This window comes from Pongo abelii, chromosome 16 (assembly GCF_028885655.2).
Source record: "Pongo abelii isolate AG06213 chromosome 16, NHGRI_mPonAbe1-v2.0_pri, whole genome shotgun sequence".
In the NCBI taxonomy this organism is placed as follows: domain Eukaryota; kingdom Metazoa; phylum Chordata; class Mammalia; order Primates; family Hominidae; genus Pongo; species Pongo abelii.
The window spans coordinates 99,459,195-99,481,873 of record NC_072001.2 but is presented as its reverse complement, the minus strand read 5'-3'; the positions used below and the strand labels follow the sequence as shown (position 1 = coordinate 99,481,873).

At 47.3% G+C, this 22,679-nt stretch overlaps 1 protein-coding gene and 1 long non-coding RNA gene across 21 annotated transcripts in view; one reads left to right on the top strand and one right to left on the bottom strand.

Annotated features, from left to right (window-relative positions):
* Nucleotides 1-915: 915 nt before the first annotated feature.
* On the bottom strand, nucleotides 916-14,545 carry NR2F2 (nuclear receptor subfamily 2 group F member 2). 2 transcript variants are annotated; one of them, XM_024232447.3, is made up of 3 exons: nucleotides 13,780-14,545; nucleotides 5,478-6,005; nucleotides 916-2,697 (listed from the first exon to the last, which is right to left on the bottom strand). In XM_024232447.3, exons 1-3 carry the CDS (start codon nucleotides 13,820-13,822, stop codon nucleotides 2,423-2,425), a joined length of 846 nt encoding a protein of 281 aa, XP_024088215.1. In that variant the 5' UTR covers nucleotides 13,823-14,545; the 3' UTR covers nucleotides 916-2,422. The 2 variants fall into 2 exon arrangements, with proteins under 2 accessions (XP_024088215.1, XP_003778564.2); XM_003778516.5 differs by lacking the exon at nucleotides 13,780-14,545 and adding an exon at nucleotides 7,533-9,108.
* The window catches only part of LOC129050214 (uncharacterized), a 200,457-nt gene continuing 190,169 nt past the window's right edge, over nucleotides 12,392-22,679 (top strand). For 3 of the 19 annotated variants that reach the window (XR_010137264.1, XR_010137265.1, XR_010137259.1), the window contains exon 1: nucleotides 12,419-12,929. This is a non-coding gene — a long non-coding RNA (uncharacterized LOC129050214). Of the gene's footprint in view, nucleotides 13,179-22,679 lie in introns of all 19 variants that reach the window. The other 16 variants (XR_010137269.1, XR_010137270.1, XR_010137262.1 and 13 more) reach the window with 11 other exon arrangements.

Here is a 22,679-nt window from a genome sequence, read left to right as displayed (position 1 = left end):
GCCGTAAGAACATACTTGTATTTATATATGTATATATCTACAGAAATAAGTGAGAGTCAGATGGAGAACTCTGCACAAATCAGATTTTACTGGTCTGCATGTATTGACTGGATCTGAATATTAACGTTTAATACACTTTACAAAATGATCCCTTTTCTTTCACCTCCCTCACTAGTCCTCCCCCCCCCCCCACCACTTAGAATTAAACCACAACATGGTGAAGTACTGGCGGTGGGGGGGTGGGTTGGAAACCTTGAAGAAGAACAAAATTGCAAGCTCCCAGCACTGAGCTTCCTCCAAACCAGGAAAAGAGAAAGAGGAAAAATGAAAAAAGACTCCAAAAGAAATAGTTACTGCTTCCAAATCAGCACACCCTGTAAAGTTTCCCTCCTTCCTTCTTTCTTTTTCTCTGTCCTGCTTTCTCTTCCTTAATTTGGCTTCTAAGGACAAAGGATCCCAAGAGCAATACAGATTGTAGCCACACAATCTAAAATGTCAAAATGTCGATGTGTTTTTATGTACATAACTCCAATGGAAAAGATTCCCTTGACCCTGTGGTCATGCTCTCACAGACTGAAGGTAAAGGGGGGAGGGGACAGGGAAACAAACTGCAAGTTATCATATATACATTAAAAATAGACCTTTCAGTCTTATAACCTGTGTCACTGAATTTGAAACTCTCTCAACAACCACGCTAGAGTAGAATCACAGGATATTTTTAAAAATCACACCTACTTAAGGAAAAACTCATTGCAAACAACTGTCCTCTAGTTACAATGCTGTGATTAGCTTGCTTGAACGATCTTCTGAGTAACTGTCAGAAATGTACAAAAGAGTATTTTTTTCTGATCATAAAATAGATACTGATCTCAAGATTTCTAATACTTTTTCACAATACGTTCCCTAAGCAGGCACTTAAATGTGACAAATATAAGGGCCTTTTTTTTTTTTTCCTGGAAAATCCATTTTTAATTAAAAGGAGGATTAGGTGAATGGGGGTGGTTTACTATATCAGTATGGCACTTCCTAAACCATAGATAAACCATTAACTTCAGCTCCCCCCCCAACACACACACACCCAAATTAAACAGGCAAATACAGTAGTCCACCTTTGAACAAACTGACTGAGGGGAGTAAACAAATGCCCCCCCCACCACCCCCCACCCGGCCAGCTAAGCGAGAGCTTACAGGGGCTCTTCTAGATGTAAAGACAGTGAGTGGGGACAGCCAGGTTTCAGATATCAAATAATATTTTAATTTCTGAATACTTTCAATTTTCCTTGGAATATAACACACAAAGACTCGACCAAACAGTTCAGTTATTATAACTTTTACAGTATACAGAAATGTTGCACTTAAAAAAAAAAACCTTCAGTTTTTTTAAAACACAAACTGTAAACTCTAAGATACTGAATCAATCACGTTACCTATAAGTGCCAACAGTGTTATTTTTGTCATGCTGATTTCAATGGTATTTTTTAAAAAGGGAAAATATCAACAATTATAATACAAAGGGTTTGCAAATATACAAACAGATATAGGATTTTCATAACAATTCAAGAACTAAGCGGGACCCAATTCAAATTACAAAAGTTCACTTTTTATTCAAAACCTCAGCATGTGTCTTGGACACATTCCTTGGCTGCCAATAAATTCCACAGTTCATTCTCTTTCTTAAAATATTTTTTAAAAGCTAGGTTTGTCATGGTGTCTTTTGGGGCGGGGCAGGGTGGGGGAAGTTAAGTGTTATATGTGGTTCCTCCAGTTCTCTAATTAGAGTGCTCAACTTCACCTAAAAATTTTGGTCACCACTTGTAAGTGCGTTTCCATCATCTTTGAGTTGCCTTTTAAAGTTTTATGTCTTCCTATGATATTTTCATGGACTCAGTTTTAATTCTTGCAGAACATATATTTTAATGATACACAGTTTTGAAGAAGCCAAGATTATATCAAAACTTATTATAGACCACAGAATAAACTGGTTTGGAACCAGAAAAGTACAAAAAAGAACAGCTAGAGGTACATAGACACAGGACAATTAATAATTTGGAAAAAAAAAAAGACTTACTTTCTCCATTCTGCTAATTGTCTCCCAATCTCCTTAAATGCACTTTTAGCAATATTTTTCAAAAATTTACCAAAAAAAGAAAAAGACTAATTTCCTTTTTATACAAAAATGATAAGTAGCAAGTTGTTCTGACCGACACAGGAGTTTTTTTTTTTTAATGCATTCTGTAAAAGTTCATTTGACAGTCTTTTTTTTTTTTTTGAAATTCACAGTCCATTAAATTCTTCCCCTCTCTTCTTTTAGCAAACTTGTAACATCCTTTTATATCCTTTCTTAACAGAAGGAAATTAAGCAAACAAACCAGTCTTTTGCCTTTTCTTTCTCTGTTTCACTCCCCCTTCTTATTTTATTTATTTATTGAATTGCCATATACGGCCAGTTAAAACTGCTGCCGGACAGTAACATATCCCGGATGAGGGTTTCGATGGGGGTTTTACCTACCAAACGGACGAAAAACAATTGCTCTATGACTGAGGAGGAGACGGTGCGGAGGGAAGGGAGGCGAAGCAAAAGCTTTCCGAATCTCGTCGGCTGGTTGGGGTACTGGCTCCTAACGTATTCTTCCAAAGCACACTGAGACTTTTCCTGCAAGCTTTCCACATGGGCTACATCAGAGAGACCACAGGCATCTGGAAGAAAGTTTAAAAACAGAAGAAGAAGAAGAAGAATTCAGTCATCAGATTAAGAGGTTTGAATTGGGTCACATGAGGTGTGTGCACAGAGCTCTGTCAAACTGCCCCAACCGGAGTTGGAGCAAATGTCTATGTACTGAAAACTTAAGGGGGAGGGGGAGGGGGAGGGGGAGGAGGAGGGGGAGGCGGGGTGGGGGAAGAAAGAGCAAGAGATGGTCCTGAAGAAGTGTTTGCTTTAAAATAAAACATAGCTCAGTGTGCTACAGGCTTTCACTGCCCGAGTCCTTAGCCTGGGTCATTGAGAGGCCCAAGCCAAAGTGCGTTGGGTCTATCTGGCCCAAGTCAGTAAACAGAAGAAACCAAAACTACCAGCACTCTTTCCCCTCCTCCTCTGTAAATAATAGTTTGGCTTATAATTATATAGGGGTTGGTGGGGGTTGGGGGTGGACAACCTGGCCCAGTACCGAGTAATGGCGTCCACGATCCAGCCTCAGATTCCCCCCAAAGAGGGCGACTCATTTTTCTCCAGTCTTTGAAACTGATTTAAGTGGCCCTTTAAAACTGATCTTGTCAGTTTAGCCTATTGAAGGGCAGCCATGCAAACCGTGATCTCTCTGTTCATTTGAGCTGTTTCTTTTCCCCCCCTTTCTTCTCTCTCCTTTTTTCTCCCACCCCCCTTTATTTTTTAAAACCCAGGTCCCTCCGAGAAGCATCCCCCCTCCCTGTTATCTTCAGGAAAACACTTTTCTTTTTTGATACGTGAAAATACAATAAGTGCCTTTGAAATGAGAAGCTTCTTGGTAAAGGCGGTTCAGGTTGTGACCTGACCTTTCAGGGCTCCCCAGACAAGACTGGGGTTAACACATGCATATTGTGAATCATTAAAACAGATATTCGAAAATCACCACCACCACCTCCACCCCAAGAACCAGAACACACATGAAACCTCCTCATATGTATATCTAGGACTCTGCATGTCTACAGAACGTAGAGGTGTCTGTGGACAGGAACTAAAAGATCTGTTTGCATAGGACTCCTTCCCTCGGCATCCTCGGAACTGTGTGTCTCCCTCTCCCTCTGAATCAGATAACAGGAACCTTTATCTCTTTGTGAGGCGACTGGCATTCTCCACACAGGCCTCCACGTTTTGCAAATAGTCATAAATTAAACTGTTAATGACAGTATCAGGCATTTTTTTTTTTTTCCTTGAAAGACCAAGGGTAAGGCTAAGAGCTAGCAATGATATCAAGAAATTAACAACTACTTCCATCGTCCAAGAAGGTGGGCTGGGTGTTGGGTTGTGGGACGGGGGTGAAGGTGGCTATGAGGTAGGGAAATATCTTGTCTGTATATCTGCAGCAGGCAAATGTTCTAGATATGAGGGGCACTCGAGGAAAATAATCCCTATCCAAACCTCTGCAAACAGCTTCCCTGCCCAGACACTGGCCTTTAATTGATTACCTAAGGACTTCCAAAGGCAGAATTTGGGGTGGCTGTGCGGGGAGGTTTTATGTGGAAAGCAGCAATGTACAAGACAGCAGTTTGAGGACTAAGAACCTGCAAGCTGTTCAGCTAATGACTTAGTTCCCCAGACTTCTTTCAAACAATAAGGAAGAGATTGTGGACCTCCTTTATGTTTGCCACATAAACTACACATCTTTCCTCGTTTCCTGTTACAAGCTTAAAAAATTGTAGTGGATGACTAGGTTCCAAGCCCTGCTAACGTCCAAATGTTTGTTATTCTTAATCGGGAACCCCTTTCCCCTCTCAGCCATGACAAAAGGATCAGCTGACAACTTAGTACAAGAATGTGAAAGGGGGTTGGTGATTTCCATCCACCTGGGCTATGCTGAACTCAGCCTGGAGGCAGCCAAAAAGCTCAGGTGTGGCCCAAAATGGAAAGCCAGACATTTTCAAAAATCATTTTGCCTCAAGAGTTAATTAATATCAGATCTATTACTCACACAGGTTAAACTACATGCAAACTAATTAGATTGCATAATGCAGTCAATGATGGTTTTATATCTCTAGCAACATCCATATCCAGCCCAAGTTGGCATACACTTTGGGTTGTTTGAAAATTGCCTTAAGTGTTTGCTTGGGCAGGGAAAGCAAGAGGCCAGAGTCTTCAACCTCCTGCAGACATTCTGATGAGTTATGAGGGTCCCTTTCCTCCTCTTACCCCATCCTGACAGATCTTTTCCCCTCTCCTGGCAGTCTGCATTATTCCAATAAGAATATGATTTTGAAAATTGCTGCCCTCAGGTTGGATTTGCCTGGAGCTCCAACTCCTACTGAGTTAGCAGGTAAACTTTTCCCTGCAGGGGCAAACTTTTCCCTGCAGAGACAACGTCAGGGCTGCTCCACTGCCCAGAGGCATCTACTGGAGACCCAGCCAGGGCGCTAGAGAAAACCGAGAGCTTGAGGAGATTCCCTGGGGCCCAGCAGGCCCAGGGGGCCTGGGCTCAGGAAAGGGAGCAGGAGAGGGCATCCCAATCTGGATACTGCAGGTGGGAGAAACAGGCAGCAGAGGCTGCCCTATGGCCCATGTGGGGAATCTATCTGAAGCATCCTTCCTGCAGTCCAGCCTTCCTCTCCTCTCCCCAGGACAGGCCTGGTAGTGCCCAGCAGCTATACAAAGTTCTCACTTCAAGTTGCACTCAACAGTTTGGCCTTTCAAGGAGCAGACTGGGTTTGCCCTGGGGACTCCCAAGTTCTCTGGTCCCCAACTCTGGGCTAGGAGCCCGTGGGCACGAGAAGACAGGGCTCCTTCCTACCTGAGGTGAACAGGACTATGGCCTTGAGGCAGCTGTACTCGGCTGAGTCAACGTGCAGCGCCTTGAGCTTCTCCACTTGCTCTTGGAAGATCCGTATGTGGTCCATAAAGGCGACCACCCGGTCGGCAGACATGGGCGAAGCATGCAGGCCGGCGGCGGCCAGGAGCGGGGCGACGTGGAGGGGCATGGAGCACTGCGCCGCATTCAACACAAACAGCTCGCTCCAGGTGAGGCGAAGCAGGGCCACCTGGTCCGTGATCTGCAGGTCGGGGAAGAAGGGGATGTTCCGGGCCCACTCGACGGCGCTGAAGAGCATCCTCGCGGCCAGTTCGCAAATGTTCTCGATACCCATGATGTTGTTGGGCTGCATGCATTGGCTGCCGAAGCGCGACGTGGGATAGGGCTCGGCGCGCAACAGCAGGGAAATATATCCGGACAGGTACGAGTGGCAGTTGAGGGGATCCCCGTTGGTCAGCGCGAACTGCCCGTGGGTCGGCTGGGTCGGCGGCATCCTGCCCCTCTGCACCGCTGCGGGGAGGAAAGGAGACACTCCACAGTTAATGACCAGCCTCAGTCTCCAGGTTCCCCGGCGGGGTCTGCCCCAGCCCGACCCCCACCTGACCCAGGCCCTGAGCAGCGCAAGAACCTGGCAGGCCTGCCACAGAGCTGGAGTCGCCAGGCTCTTGGCACCATTCCTTTCAAACCACCACCCAGGCGAGCTCTGAGGGCCAGAGGGGCACACTTGCCTCCGAGGCCCGCTCGCGGCTGGTCCGCCGAGGACCCAGAATTGGCCACCTTGCCTCGGGGTCCCCGGCGCTGTGGGCGGGATGTAGCATTCTGAGGGCATCTTTCTTCTTTGCTGCTAAACAGCTGATATTTCTTATTGATTGGAGGAGAGGGAGCGGGAGGGGCGAGTCTGGGGGGAGGGTGAGACGCTTTTGCAAAAGGCACGAGGGTTCACCCCAGACGGCCTGTGGCCACTCCGGAACGACTCTCCCACAAACCCCGAAGCCCCAGCCCCAGCCCAGCGGGGAACCCCCAGTGAGAGACAAGCAGAGAGCGGAGGTCTGGCGTCTGTCTAATCAGTGTGCTCGGAGAAAGAGACGGAGGGAGAGGGCGGAGAGAGAGAGGCCGGCTAAGGAGAGAGGAAGCCGGGAGAGGCAGGGAGCAGGCGGCCGGCACTAGCGGAGCCTGGGCAGGGCCTGTAAGGGCCGGGGAAAGCCGGCGAGGCTCGGGCTCAGGCTGTTATCTGACTCCGGACCGGGAGAGTCGCTCTCGCAGAAACACAAAGAAACCCCGGCGTTGGCTCGCCCCAACCCGGAGCCCGCGCCCCGCGCCGAGCGCGCCATTGGCAAAGCACGGCTCGCGGCGCTCGGCGAATTTTATATCACAAAGACCCAACTCGCGCAGAGCGAAAGCAGCCACCCAGGGCCCCTCGCCCACCCTTTCCTACTTCCTATCGCGCTCTCTTCGTTTCAAAAGTGAAAGGAAAAAAGAAAGCAAAGGTATTTTTTTTTTTTTTTAGCAGAATGTTAATCCACGGAGGGTCACATGAGCGCTGCCCGGGCGGCAGCGTTAATACGGCGAAGTGCATAAAATTGCCATTTGTAATTTGAACCTCCTGTACAAAAGTACAATCTCAGTTTTTTTTTTTTTTTTTGAGAGGGTGGGGGCTGGGGAAAGGGGTGAGGGGGAGGGACATGTTGAACATGCAGGAAAAACAAGGGCAGAGAGAGAAGTAAACTAGGCTTTAAAACAACAACAACAACAAACACCCCATCCCTTGCAGAAAGGCAGACTCCAGTGAACTCACAATCAATGCAAAGGAAATGGAAACAGCCCAAAGAGAGAGTAAAGAAGGAAATCAATCGGCCAAAGCATGCGGATTTGGGGTCTGGGTTCCAATGCAGAACTCGCTTCTAGTATAAAACCCTTTTCCGCTGCAATACGAAGAGAAGAGCTTGGGGCTTCTTGTCCTTACCCAGAGCAGGCTAGCCAAACGTACCCAGGACCCCGGGACCCAGGACGAGGGAAGGAGAAATGAGAGGCCGATACCTTCCCGTCTCATGCCCACTTTGAGGCACTTTTTGAGGCGGCAGTACTGGCACTGGTTGCGATGGTGCTGGTCGATGGGACAGTTCCGGTTGGCGCGGCACGTGTAGCTCAGGTTCCTCCGCACGCTGCGCTTGAAGAAGCTCTTGCAGCCTTCGCACGTGAACTGGCCGTAGTGCTTGCCGCTCGACTTGTCCCCGCACACCACGCACTCGATGTGTTGCTGCTGCTGCTGCTTGTCGCTACCCGGGCCGCCAGGGCCGCCCTGGCCACTGGCCGCCGTCTGGGCTGGCGTGCTGGCTGGGCCCCCTTGGCCGGGCGTCTGAGGCGTGTGCGGGGCGCCGGGCGGCGGGCCGGGCACGGGCGGCGCCTGCGAGGCCTGGCTGCCCTGTGAGCCGGGCACCTCGTCCTGGGGGTCGCGCCACGTGCTGACTACCATTGCCATATCTATGGGGGCCGCGTCCGGACTTCCTGCTCCCCTGGCTGCGGGCGGCGGCGGGGCGGCGGCGGCTCCCCGGGTCTCGGGCTCCGGCGCGCCGCCTTTTGTGTGTGCGAGGGTGCAAGAGGGCGCGGGAGGGCGCCCCGGGTGGCTCGGGGGCTGGTTGGTTGAGGTTGGTTAGTTTTTCCTTTTTTGTTTTTGCTTTTGCAAAGTTTTGTCGATTGCTTGTCTGGCCCGGTGTGTTTGTTTTGTTTGTTTCTCTCGGCTCAGCTTTGTTGGTTTCGGGGGGCTTTCCGCCGGGAGGGGAGGGGAAAGGGACAGGAGAGCGAGTGGGAGCAGAACGTGCAGAAAGAGGGAGGGGAGGGAGAGCTGAAGTCGATTGTCTGGCTTCAAGACAGAAGTAGGAGGCAAAAAAAAAAAAAAAAAATCTCTCCAAAGATCTCGCTCGCTCTCACTCTCTCCCTCCCTCTCTCGTTCACTCTCTCGCTCTTAGAGCTGGTGTGCAGCCGAGGAGTTGGCGGAGGAGGAGGAGGAAGAGGAGGAGGAGGAGGAAGAGGAGGTGGTGGTGAAGGAGGAGGTAGAGGAGGAGGAGAGGCGACTGTCCGGGGGCCAAGTCCAGGGCAGCCCACAGTCAGCCATTCAGGAAAGCCATTGAAATCAGGAGGACTAGGAGATCGGAGGCGCCGGGTGCGGGCGCGCCCAGGGAGCCAGGCAGGCCGGGGCGGAGGCCGGCGGCCCGCGGAGTGGCCGGAGCGCTGCCCGGGTCCGGGGGAATCAGCATGAAAGTGGTCCGCGTTGGGCGCTGCGCGGCGTCGTCCTGGCGCTGGGCCGCCGCCGCCGCCGCCTGCCCCGGGCGTCCGGCGCGCGCCTCGCTCTCTCCGGCCGCCGCCGCCCGCAGTCGCTGGGTGGAGGCCGCTCGCCGTTCCCTGCGGGCCGCCGCTGCCGCCGGAGCCGCCGCCGAAGCCGCCGGGTCGGGCCCGGAGCCGCCGCGTCTAGCGCCGCCGCCGCCGCTGAAGTCGCTGCTGCCGCTGCTGCCGCCGCCGGAGCCGCTGCTGCTGCTGCTGCCGCCGCCGCCTCACACACATAGGGAAAGAGTCAACTCGCCGGCGGCGGGGGAGAAATGATAAAAGAGAGAGAGGAGGGCAGATCACCACCTAGAAGCACATCCTTCGTGCGCAGAGGGGGGAGAAAAAGACGGAGAGAAAGAATGAAAGAGGGGAAAAAAGGCAGCACTGCACCCGGAGAAAGGAGGCAACTCGGGGAGAGGAGGAGGAGGAGAAAACACACACGCGCGCACGCACACACACACCGCGGAGAGAAAAGAACAGAGAATCAAAGTGATCAAATATGCTAAAAAGGGGGGCGCGGGAGGGAATGCGATTTATAGGCGCCGGGGCTGGCAGAAGTGGCTTCTCCGCGATCAGCTCACTGAGCTCTCTATATAGTGAACTTTGACACGACTGCTGCAACTTAGCGCACGTTGCCATGGCGACGGCGCGCCTTATAAGGCAGCAGCCGGGGTTGGCCTGGCCAGGCGCGCGCGCGCCGCCCCCTCGCCGTCATTGGCCGGACTGCGGCGGCCCCGCCATGGCGGCCGCGGGCGCAGCCCGGTCCTAGCGCGAGCGGCGTCGCCGGCGCGGCGCGGGGCACGCGGGGGACCGGGGGTTGGGGGGCGGGGACGGGGTGGCCGCGCCGCCGCTGCCGCCGAGAGGGGGATGGGCCCGTGCTGGCCCTGCGAGCGCTGTCTCTGCTCTCCCCACATCCCGCACCCAAGGTTTCCGCCCCGGCGGGGAGACTAGCGCAGCGCGCACACACAACGTCTCTTAAAGGCTCCGCGAGAGGCTTTGGATGGAATCGGGGAGTTTGCCTCTCGCAACTTGGCGATGTCACGAAATCCGCCGCTCGCGCACCACCCGGGACTCCTGGCGCATCTTAGTGCCCACAATGCCAAAGAAAAGTTCCCTGGTTTCTTTGCAGAGGGGTAGGGAGTGAGGGTGGGAAGGTGCCACGAACTGAGCTTGTAGACATTTTCCAAACGAAAGATTTGGCCAAATCCGGGTGATGGCAAACCCTTCTCTTAATTAACTCTGATCACTTGTTCGGTTTGGTGGCATATATATATATATATACACACACACACACACACACACATATACATACATATATATAATATATATTCTTTTCAGAGGATAAAGGCCGTTCTGTTTCTGTTTATTCCTTGTAGAGTTAACATTTCACAGGTATGTGGCCTGATATTTTAATTGCCCAAATAAAGCATCTCGGATGCTGAGAAGCAGAAGTAGACTTCATCTGATTGTCATGATGCAATTAAAGTCCATTTTCCTCAACTTTACTCTCTCTCGCTGGTTTTAGCTAACTCTCCAGCCAACATCCTGCCACACACCCAGTCATGGTGAGAGGGGAAAGACCTCTGCCCACTGATGGACAGGAGGAGGCAGCCGCCCAGCCTCTCCTGTGCACACCCTCTGTACACACATGTAAGCGCACATGTATCAGATGCACATTTGTCAATGTACACAGACAAAGACTTCACCGACTATGCTTCTAGGTCATAGAACAGTTGAGTACGGACTTCATTGTTCCTCAAGTTCCTTTTAAGCATTCATATAGTCATTAAAACGCACCCAGAGATTCTGCCCCAAATGGGAAATAATACTAGTACAGGTCACAAGAACCAAACCCAAGCCATATTCTACCTCAAGTAGTCACTGCAAAAAGAACAACTTCATAGCCTATTGCCATTCTGCTCCATGTGCTAAAATAATTGAGACAGTTGTGTCTTTGAATTCCAGGGTGTCTGGTTTTAAACATCAAACATGTAGAATTGCTCTCACAATACACCATATTGCAACGCAGTAAACTTATTGTTTATGACCAGTTAGTGAATTATCATTATTCCACATTTATACAAGAAAACTGTGTCTCCTTTGTACACACTTTGCACCAAGAAAAAACCTCATGCCAGTAAACCAACCAGGTTTGTGAACAATTAAAATATTCTACACAAAAGACGCTGAGCTCCAGGAAAGAAATGAACACATATGAAGAGTAAATTGACGACCACAGAAAACATCCTTGGTAGCTGAAAAAAAAATTGACAGGATAAAGATATTTTAAAAATAAACCATACATATAATTGACATGTATAGATTACATTTTACATTCAATTCTCTTTACACACATAGGCACAATATGAGGTAAGGACTAAAGATCTGGGCAGATAGGGGCTGGTTTTTAGGGAAGGAAAAATCTTCTTTAAGCTTCATTCCTGAAACCTCAGCCCTCACTCTTTTTCCGATGAAATCACGTATTTCACTAAAGCTGCAGGTTCTCGGTTTATTTGAAAGTTGTTAAAAAAACAAAAAACAAAAAAAGCCCAACAAACCTATAGTGGACACTGAACTATCATAAACCTGGTGTGTAATAAGATTGCCACAGAGTGAAGCCAGGCTGAGAATTTCAGGTTAGTTAGAGACACAATATAACTTTCTCCTAAAGAGGATAAGAAGGATGGGAAAGAAATCATTACAGAGGAGCAGGTTTTTGGTAGTTGTTGTCTTCCCTTCCAACCTCTATGATTCAGGAATTGCTAATGTTACAAATGTCAGTAGATTCGGGACAAGTTCAGCTGAGATGTGATGAGACTGGGGTTGAGATAGGAAATCTAATGGGCATTCCCATCTCAATAGAGGATGAAAATAATTGATTATAGGGAAATCTTAATCTCACCTCCTGAATGAGGAGACTTCCATAGCAGATTACCTTTTACAAACATGGGAAGGGACAATATCGAGGAGGAAGAGTTTCCCCAGTCCACTTAGAGATTTTTGGAATTTGAAGTATGCTCTGATGGCCTTAGATTGAAATGGAAGAATTTCCCAACCATATCTTAAAAAATTGGAGCCTGCTAGGCAAATGATCACAGGGCTGCCATAAAGTCAGGGGTGTTTCACTCTGTATTTTAGGACTCATTCAGTTATGAAATGCTGTTACAAGGGAGAAAAAAATCACCGTATGAATTATACTTAATTTTAATGCATAGAAGAAGAGACAAGACTACAGACTGAGAAGAAAAAAGGGCAAAAATATTTTAAAATGTCTTCTCCAGAGATGCTCACTTGCTGTGCGTCTAAGGGTAAAAAGCTCTGAGAAGATAAAATCAATATATTATTGTTGTTTTTTAAAAATCCAACTCAGTCTTTTTTTGCAGATGTAAATTTATTTTAATGAGAAGAATGGCAAGCTTTAATTTGCCTAGAGAAAGTTGGGACAACATTTGCCCTAATCTAAAAAAGAAAAGAAAGAAACTCAACACCCAGGAATATAATTTTCTTGCAGAAAGTGGCCTGATGGGCTGTATTTCTTTACAGATTAAATCACAATATGAATACAGACCCCAGCAAATGCCGAGTTTAACTCTGAACTCAGTAGAAACCAGTTCCGTCCTCCAGGATTCATTGAATTCCTCCTTTCCCTCAATCTAGTCCGTGTGTGTTTTTCTCTTCCACCACACTGGAGCTCCATGAATAGGGAAAGGGGCTTCCATTGTGTCCCTCTGAACTTCCAAGTCAATGCAATTTTTAACCACTGGCTTGTGGTACTTTGAAAATCACCAGGGGCTGTCAGAGTTAGGTCCTCTGAAAAATTTACAGTGCTAAATCAGAGCATATGCTGGGAGGGAAAAAATTGCTTAAGATTGGAGCAAGTACAGTATCTGTCTGCCCCCTAGTGTAAGAGTCCTCGCTGCCTAAAATTCAACTTTAAAAGAAAAGGAGCTCTTAAAGGGAAACGACTTTGGACTCACGTAGGCATAGGAGAACGAAACTTCTGTACATTTTAATCTGAATAATTCTTCAGGATTTAACATTAATTGGCTCTGGCTTGGTTGGACCTTACTCGGATCTCGCCACCTCTGCGTTTCCCGAGTCACTGGCGAAGAGGTTATTTTTTTTTTTTTTTTTTTTTGAACTGGGTTTATGTGCGTCCCCCTCACCCCCTCCTCTCTTTTTCTTTCTCTCTGTCTCTGTCGTCTCTCTCGCTGGCTTTTTTAAAATGAGGAACCGCTCCTTGAATGTTCTGGACAGAGCACAGAATTGCTTCTTAAGTCAGCCCGGCGCGGTTGCAATAGACAGCAAAAAGGTAAACGTTTGCCTGAAATCCGCACGCCAGCTCCACCACCCCGCCCGATGGTGAGTACCCTTCTCGTCGCGATTCTCCTCCTAGCTTAACCGAGCGCTCGCCTACCCGAACCGTGGCCCAGGGCGCCGGGCTAGGCGTTTCTCCCTCCCTGCCTGCCTGGCTGTCAGTCGCACAAGGTTGCAAAATGAAGCGCAGAGGCAAAGCGAACAGTAAATGCTGATACTTAGTGCGAGCCTAGCAGCTCCTTTGCTAGAAAACCGAGTCATCTGCTGCTTGGAAAACCACGCTTATAGGACTGGTTTTTAGTTTGTTCTATGGAAGGAAATGAGTTTGAGGAGACAGGACGAGGAGATAGGAGGCTCCGCAGTCTTAACGCTTCGGCTTAATCATATTTTGGCAGCTTTGCAATTGTATTTTCCCCCTCTCCCCCTCCACCATCTCTCCTACCACACACGTAATAAAATATGGCAATGCATTGAATTGACTCTGTTCCCCCCTTCCCCGAACCCCTTAAACCACAGTCCTCGGCATTTCATACACGTTAGCAAACCGATATTTTGAAAAGCCCCAAGTCATCCCCAACCCCACACAGCACAAGGAGAAAAGTGAGAAAGGAAAGAGAGAGAGAAAAAATACTGTAAGTAAACATACCAAAACCATATTTGCCTTGTTCAAGGTCCCAAACCGCTTGCATCTTCCTCCTAAACTGGAATAACTCTCCTTTAGTTTGGCGGGTGAAATAAATGCTTTGTTGGCCCCCTGAAAAGATGTGTCTTTGATAATTAAAGAGAATCTCCTCCTCGGTGTTTATCTAAGCGATTGTGCAAACTGATAAAAAGTAGGCGCTAGCCTGCAGGGAAAAAGAGGAAAGGTGAAGGGAGAGATCTTCCACCTCAAGGAAGTGCTTCCCCATGTATTAGGCTCTCTCAGCCTTGGAAAACCCTGCACACTAACTTTAGAGAGACAAGGTTTCAGGGAGCTTTGTACATAGCTGCTGAGGAATGCAAGCCTCGCCTTTAAGAAAAAAAACCCCAAACCGTAGGTAGGAGATGTCTGGAGTGATCCTTGTCTCTCATCTCATTCCTTAGAAGGAAGAGTGCGTTGTTACACCTTGTTTGGGGCTGGAAAGACGAGACTTTAAAAACACCCGTCCAATTGAAAAAAATCTCCCAACTTAATGAGTTTAGTCGGAGGCTGGAGCAAACGGCTCAGCCTCAGCAGAAAACCGCCAACAACTATAGGCGATATTGCAAAGCAAGACGACCCAAGGCACAGCCAAATTCCACTGTTTGGGGTCGAGAGAGATGGAGGCTAATCCTAAAGCAAGTTGGGAAAAAACAGAGGTGGAAGAGGAGGGGGAAAAAGCATCAGCCTCGCAGACTGGCAGACAGGCTTCCCTCGTCCTGGATCAAAGATAGGACTTGAGACAAGAGGGCAACATTTTTCCTAGGAATCCTTTGGAATCCTCATTTTCTACTTTTAACTCAAGTCTCCCCAAGTGATTTTTCCCCCTCTCCCCTGTGGATTTCTGCCTCCCCCCTTTCCGGTCCTTATTCTAGAACTTTCCTGAGGAGGAAATCTATTTCTTTTGGGGGGAGGGGTTCCCCATTCCATGCCTTCAGATAATGAATGCTTGATTCACCCCCTCCCTTTCTCTACTCCCCAAAACGAATAAAGGAAGCAGGAATACGGTAACTAGTGAAAACTGAATATAAACTATGCTGCCTCTCACAGTTTAATACAGTTTTAACTAATGGATTTTTGTTTTGTTTTGTTTTAAGAGAAGAATAATGGGGAAACACGGATCTTTTATTTTAGGAAACTGTTATGGTAAGATGTATGTCAGACTTGACAAATGGAACTAACGCTCTTCGGCTGCTTCTTGTCCTTGTCTTAAACAGGAATTAAGTTAAACACAGTGCTGAATGTTAATTACATGTTTACTGGCTAATGAAAATTACAAATGGTTTTGCCACCTCAAACAATGATGAAAACTCTGAAGACACTGTAATTATATACTTTGAGCAAAATAACTCAGAATATTGATCATAAGAAGTGTAAATCTTTTTTAACTATTCATTAATACCATAAATATGGGCTACAGAAGTTTTTCCTTGCGGTTTGTCTCATCAGTTATACTGAGTGGATGGATGGTGAGGCTCCTCTGGGGAGGAGGTGAACTCATTCTCTTAGTAGAAGGAGGCCACTTGTGTAACTCGGGGGTGCCCCCTCCCTTTCGCCCCCGCCCCCTTCATCCACAGCAGAAGGTCGAGGAATAGTTGAACAGGAAGGCTGGACTCAGGGCAGGTGAAGGTGATCACAGCCTGGCCTTTTCTCTCCCCTCCCTGCCCGTCTCACTCCTCTCCCTTCTCCCTTTCCTGCCAGTTCTGATCGATGACTGCCTTCCCCAGCTCGGGCACCAGTGGGATAACCTGGCATTCGAGGGTTCCTAATGGAGGACCAGTTAGACCAAGAAACTCACCCCACCCACAACCCAGCCATGGAGCCCTGACAACTTAAATTCCCTCCTTCAGAGCTGGCTCAGGCAGTTCATTGCAAAAGAAGGAGAAAAAAAAAGTTAGGGATGGAGGTTGCTATTGGGTAAGGTGGCTCAGGCGGCTGAACCAGAACTGGTTTCCCTGGGTTTGGGAGCAGAAAAATTTTTTTGTTGTGGTTTTCTTTTAACTTTGGCCAGAGTTGTAGTCCTGGCAGCCACTCGGATCTAGGAGGTCAAAGGTGAGGGCTGCACTAACCCTAAACGGCTGTCCTGGCCTGGCCACAAGGCCAAACAGGCAGGGGAGAGGGGGTTTGTCAGCCTTGCAGCTTGGCACTTTGGAGGGGGCATCTGTGGAACCCATACTTGGGGGGCACAGCATCAAGTGTGGGTTTTAAGTGAAATATTGAGGATTTTTTTTAAAAAGTGCCCTAGGCTTGTGGGACTAGAGTCCTCTTTTTCCCTGAGAATTCCCAAGGCGCTGGTCTTTGTCTTAGAAGGAATGGAGTTTCTGAATGGTGTGAAAGGGACAGAGAGGGTCGCTTCAAATCGATTTTACTTGTCCTTTCTGTCTTTTCGGATCAACGCCCTTCAATGGGCACAGAGGTGCTCTTTCAACCAAAAACTTGTGCTACATTTTCTGCCTGTATTGGTGCTAAATACAATAAGCACTGGGCAGGGTTTTTTTTTTTTTCTTTGCTCTCCAAAGCAAGAAAGCACCCTAATTAAATTGTTTTATATGGACAGTCAAGACGGACCAATTAAGTATGCATTAGTATAAAGATATAGTCTGCAGATAAGGTTGTTTAGAAAATCATGTGTAGGACAAAGGAGAGGGCGCTAGCATTTTGGAGAGGTGCCTAGACCCAGCAAGGTCATGCCCCTTCCTTCTTGGGCCCCAGGGGAATTGCAAAGGCCCAGGCCCCAGGTGAGAGGGGAACAAGCTCGCTAACAGGTGGGCAACATTGCCGGAGACTTTCAGGCCCGAAGCCCCGGCCCAAGAGCAGTGGAGTCCGAGGGTCGGGATTCTTCACATCTTACTCGGGCAACGTAGCAGACCGAGGTACCGCTCCCGTAGGACGCAGCGGGACCCCGCAGTGCCCTACTCCAGGTCGAGCCTACTGCCCGATGTCTCAGGTCCAGGGCGCGGCCCTGCAATAATGAAATCGTCTGCGCCCGGGGAAGACCAGGAGGGCCAGGGGGCACCGACAGTGTCACGGCCGTAGCCCTCTCACAGCCACTATCAGGGCAGGAGGCCTCCACCTAACACCTCCAAGCTAAGCGCTTTTTCTCATCTTAGGAAAGGGGAGTTTTTCTGCGAGGAAAGTAACGCTCCCACCCGACGCCATCCGGCCCGATGGACGTCGAGGATCAGTCTCTAGTAGAGTTGGAGAAAGGCCGACGGGTCGGAGAAAGGGTAGCAGGGAGAGCGGCTCGTTGTCCAGCTGATGCAGCTCTGGGCTTCTCCACCCCCTCTCCTCCCTCAGAGGTGTGGGCGGGCGGAGAGCATCTCTCTTCGAAGGAGGCGACCCCCATAGCAGGGGCCGGGGCCTCCCCGCGTCGCGGCTCAGGGCTGTGATAGGTGGTCCCCGGGCCGAGGGGGCGCGAGCGCTGCGCGTTGCCGCTGGAAGGGCTCGCAGGGCGCACAGGGCAACCCTTAGCAGGGCGGGAGGGAGGAGTGGGGGCGAGAATTAGAGCCTGGGGAAGTGGCTGAATGTCAAAAGTAAAAGGTTGAAAAGCCAATTTTCCAGGCGCGCTTTCGCCCCCCTTAGCTGGTTGCAGGGGCCGTAAATCAGCGGCCGGCGGCGAGGGCGGGAGGAGCCCCCTCGGCGAGCTCGGCGCGGCCCCGCCCGGACCGTGCGCACCTCCCGGTGGGCCCCGAATCGATCCGAAGCCTAGCTAAGGATGTCACCGCACTAAATATTTACTGATCACACACAAATAGCCGGGGCTCGAACGATTTTCCTCTGTGAGGAGAGCGCGGAGAGAAGGGTAAATCATTTTATTAGTGTGGATAAAGCCCAGAGCACACTCCGGGCTGGAGTGTTTTAAGATGTGTCTTCAACAGGATGAAAAGAGTTAGGGAAATCGATACCGAGTGATTAGAAGCCCCCGGGGTGACGAAGGGGGACTGGGCTTTCAGGGATTTGGCGAGGCCGAGAGGGGGGAGCAGGCCTCAAGGGGGGCGGCCCGACCACCGCCAGGGAGCTCCCCGGCTCAGGCCTCCGTCCCTCCCTCCTCGACGGGAGACGCGAGGGCGCAGCGAGCTGCAGGGAGTCCACTGCGGCCAGGCTTCGTGGTGCCGGCGCCGGGTGAAGGCTGCGCGGGCCGCCGCGGGGCCGAGGGCTTGAGAGCCACTGGCTTCACGCCGCGAGTGGCAGAGGCCAGGTGGCCCCGGGACTGGATTGCAGGCGCGGTGTGGGAACGCCGGCAAGTCCCCCACACGCAGTCTCTCCAGACAGCCTCGGGGATTAAAGGTGTGGCCTAAACGGGTTGCATTTCTCCTGCTGGCATTTCGGGTTCTCCTCCCAGCCGCACCCGATGCACCCTCGAACTTTCTCCCGGAGAAATCTCTACCCATCCTGTCTTTTAATATTTTTCAAGAGGTCTCAATGGCCCATCCCCGCCAGCTGCCTCTTCCTCCCACCCGCTCGGTGTCAGGGGCGGCCGCCGGGTGGCGGAACCCGCTGGGGACTGCCGGGAGAGTGGATTCCAGGTTCCCTGCTCGTGGGCAGGTGGGACGACATCTGAGGCCGAGGAGGAAGGCAGGGGGCTGGGTGACAGACACCGAGGAAGCCCCAGGACGTCTGCGTCCTCTCCTAGGCGGGAACTCAGCTTTGGGGGTATCAGGCCACCCCCAGCGATGGAAACCCGCCCGGGGCCCTTGGCTGGGTACTGCGAACCCAGGTGGCCAAGGAGTAAAGGCTGGCAGGGCTTGACGAAGTTAGCAAGGCTTTGAGGGGAGTTTGCTGGGAGGGAGAGCAAAACCCCCAAACTCAAGCAGCGAAGTCCTGGCGCGAAAATGGCTTTTCACTTCTCCAAGCGCAAGTCTCTCTCGCTACTGTGAACAAACCTTGAGGTTCGAAACAGCTGCAAATAATCAAGTAGGCACAAATTTCGGGAGGGGAAAGGAGGGGCAAAAGGTAAGAAAAGGGGAGAATCTTTTTCGTTTCTTCTTCCTTTTCCCGCTCCTGGCCTTTTCCTAAATATCTGCGCTCCCTAAAGCAACTGATAGCTACCTACGTTTGTTTATTTATTTAGAAAGGTTCACCCACACCACCCTCCAATTACTCGATTTTCTTGGCAGCTTGAGGGATCTAATCCAGGCTGCCCTGCTTGGCTCTTCGGTGCAACAGGAAATATAGCTGCAGATCCAATTAACCATTTTCCAGAAGAGACTTTCTTTTTTTTTTAAATGAATCCCAGTGGATTGAAGCGACCCTGTTCAGGTGTGAGGCTATCGGGTACCTCGCATTCCTTCCTCGGTAATCCTCCAATTCCTGCGTTGGAAGTTCGCAAGCCAAGCTGACCTGGAAGGTGTCAGGAGCCGGGTGTCCATTAACCCTTCTTGGTCTTGGCCGGAACGAAGGTTAACTACACTAATCTACCAAAAGGAGACGTAGCAAAAAGGAAGAGAGGGAGAGAGGGAGTAAAGGAAGAAGGAAGAAAGGAGGAAAGGGTATATAAACTCTAGTTGCCAGAATTTTAGAGCTCTGCCCTTCACTGGTCGTCTCCCACCTCCACCCTTCCTATGAAAGCAGGTTTCCATTCAGAGAGACAACAGTCTCATCCATCACCCGCAGCACACTCCATGGAGAGGGACTTTAGGGAATAAGAAAATATAATATAGTGAAATATTTTCTTGTATTTAACTGACCGCCTAGTCCATTTAAAAAATATTTCTAACCATGTCTACAACAGTAGAGTGCTGTGGCAGAGAGTTTTAAAAACTAAAAAAAAAAAAAAAAAAAAAAAAAAAAAAAAATTACATGGTTTATTTAAATAAAAGCTAATTTTAGAATCTTGTCAGTAGCCACATTATAGCCATAAAATCTGGGTGAGATTAGAAAAATATATTCTGCTGGTTTCAAACCTGGTGGCATTCTAATGGGTAGTTGTACGATAGTTATATGCATGAAGGTGTATGCACGTGGGTGTGTATATTCTTATGGTGTTAGAAGTTCCTTGATGGATTAAAGGTTCATATACTCAGGCACTAGATAGAGGCTGTCACTCATGTGTACTGGCAAAAAGGCAGAAGGCAGTGCAAAAAAGAGTTTTGAATGAGCTCCTTAGAATCACCATTGTTGAAATACAAGCTGAAGCAACTTAGCTATGGTAGAGCTATTGTGGCTTGCAAAATCACAGAAAGACACTTCAAAGTAAAACCATCAATTTTGCAGTTTGGTAGCTTTGGCAGGGCATTTAAATAAAAGGTGAGCATCTTTTGCCTAAATGTTTAAAAATTCAGGGATATGCTACTCATTCTATTTTACTTTTCAATGGATTGAAGAATTAAAGGAGAACAGGCTATAGCTAGAGATGATGGCATAAGGGGGCTCTCTGCCCATTTAACCAAGTGTGATGTGGGCTATACATGCTTTTAATACTAATATTATATTGTAAGGCAAATCCTGCTGAGAAAGTTCCAAAGACATCTAAAGCCATGTGGACATCAGTTCATACTTAGTAGTGGACAGAGTGAGGAATTATTGTCTGGTTCTATATTTTTCTCTTTCTCAAGAGCCTGAAATGAAATCTTTTAAATGACAGTTAATTCTTGGTATGTCAAAAAAAGCATTAATCAAATGGTATCAAGTGCCAGTCATTTAAATGTGAAGGTGTTAGTAAGGCAAATACCCAGATAAATTAATATGGTTAATTAGCTGCATCAGCAGTACTTAAAGAAAATACAAGCAGAACAACAAAAGGGACCTAATTTAATTTTCTTAGAACACAAACTCAAGGTGAATTGCAGTTGGAGAAAAATAGTTTAAGAAGTGATTTCCATTCTATTGGTTTTTATAAGGTTTTTTTGGGGGGGAGACAGTTTCAATATAAAGGAGTAAGTAGGTGGACAGAGACAGACATACTGTCATAATAGGGAAACATGCACAAATTAATTACAACCTCATTTCTCCTCTTAAAAGGCTGATTTCTTGAAAAGTTGAAGGTGCATCTTAAAAATAAATAAAGAACTTCTGTGTAAAATTAAGAGAAGGCTGTTTAACTTCATATTCAGCTTCTTGACCATAGGATGTATTAGCTTGAGAGTTTACAAAGTGTATTGTTTAAATAAAATTTATACTTTTCTTTTTAGTTGGAATACAAGATAGAGAAAGATACTTTTCCTATCCATCTATTATAATTCATAATAAATTAATCAACCTTATCTAGGAGATTCCTATGTACTTGACTGAGGTAAATTGATTGCAAGGAAGTCACTTTAAATAGTTTAAAGCAAAACCGAGAACATTAAAGGAAGGGAATATTGAATTCAGTGAAAAATGTCACATTGGTTATTTCTTGGCAGGACCACATGACAGAAGAAGTTAGCAAAATTGGGGAAGCTTATTTCTTTGTGGAATGTATGTTAATAACTTATTTACTTCTAAAGATATGTTGCAATTTATTTGCATATACTTTGTTGCCACATCACCAAGTAATTAAAAAGATGGTAGTATTGTAATACTTAAGTAGTGAGGATTTTAAAGATACTTTTCTTCTTAGCCTCCTCTGAGTGATAAAGACTTATGCCTATTTACTCATTGATTTTCTTACATGTGATTTTGGTTAATTTAATGGCTTTTAAAATTAGATACTATTTTGCTAAAGTCTACACTGTATATAAATTGAAAACAAATTCAAAAGTATCGAATCTTTTTCAGGAATTGCAATTTGAATGTTCAGTTATTGAAGAGCTACTATTTAAACCCCCCAGGTTCTATTAAGAACAAACAACTAAACCTGTTCTTCTTTCCTAACAACTCTTAAAATTGCAACTGGCATGGCTGTGGATGAATGAATATTTAATATGAATCTTTAACCCTCCTTTCTTATTTACCCTGGAAATGCCTTTAATTTGTCTTTTATGCTTGAGTATTTTAAAAAGCATTAGTCAGAATACAAGAATTATTCACTCCCTTTTTAAAATCAGTGAATAAAAATTCTAATTATAGAAAAGAGGTGTGATGTTTATTCTGAAGTTTCAGTAGCATGCTAAGTTTTTTAAAATAAACTAGAAGAAACACTATCCTAGATAAATTAAAATAGGGCAGTTGTTGGGTAGGGTTTACATTCATATCCTTCTGCCTTTTTGCTTTTGATACAAAGATATTTGGGTTTTTGTCTTCACATACTGTCTATTGTTAACAGAGTGAATTTTTGAAGTTAAAAATATTTTCAAATTGTCTCACCTTTATAGTCAAATGCATTATTAAATTGAAAAAATAATATTCACTTTTGTGTTCAAATTGGTATGTCCAGGCAATAATGAGAAAGGTATGTTCTGTAAAATGTCTCCTCCCCTAAAAAACAAAACACACAAACATTACATAAATTAAGCTCAAGAGAAAAAACAATTCTTAGGATTCAGTGTGTTTGAACAATGGAGCTCTTAATAAGTTTTTAAAATTTTTTTATTTTTAAAGCCTTAACTATCTTCTAAGATGGGACACTTCAGTTTTACAGTTTTATATACTTTTTGAATTTAAAAGCAAATTTTAACATTGCAGGATTTTTGAGGTGCAGAGAGATTTGAAAAATAAGCCTCCAAAATAAAAGACAGACAAGTGACAGGGCATGATGTCTTGCCTAAGTTTTTACGGACGTTACAAAAGTTTTCTTTTAAAAATTACAATAACATGCTTTTTCATCAAGTACAAAATAAGATAGGAGGAAAAAAAATGAAGAAAAAGTCTCCCTCTCACTCTCTCCCACCAAAAGACCCCAAACAACAAAACAAAATAAAAAGAAACCCAAATCCTAAACCCCATAAATGAAGCCCCTTACCATGTTGGGAAAGTTTCTGTGCAAACTGAACTGTTTCTGTGGGTCC

Bases quoted from the DNA above. Each gene is read 5' to 3' on its own strand.
- NR2F2 (XM_003778516.5), bottom strand. From the start codon at position 7,974: ATGGCAATGGTAGTCAGCACGTGGCGCGACCCCCAGGACGAGGTGCCC. The intron at 6,006-7,532 runs GTATCGGCCTCT...TCCTCCCCGCAG, and splicing joins AGTGGGCATGAGACGGGAAG to CGGTGCAGAGGGGCAGGATG. The intron at 2,698-5,477 runs GTAGGAAGGAGC...ACTTTCTTCCAG, and splicing joins CATAGTCCTGTTCACCTCAG to ATGCCTGTGGTCTCTCTGAT.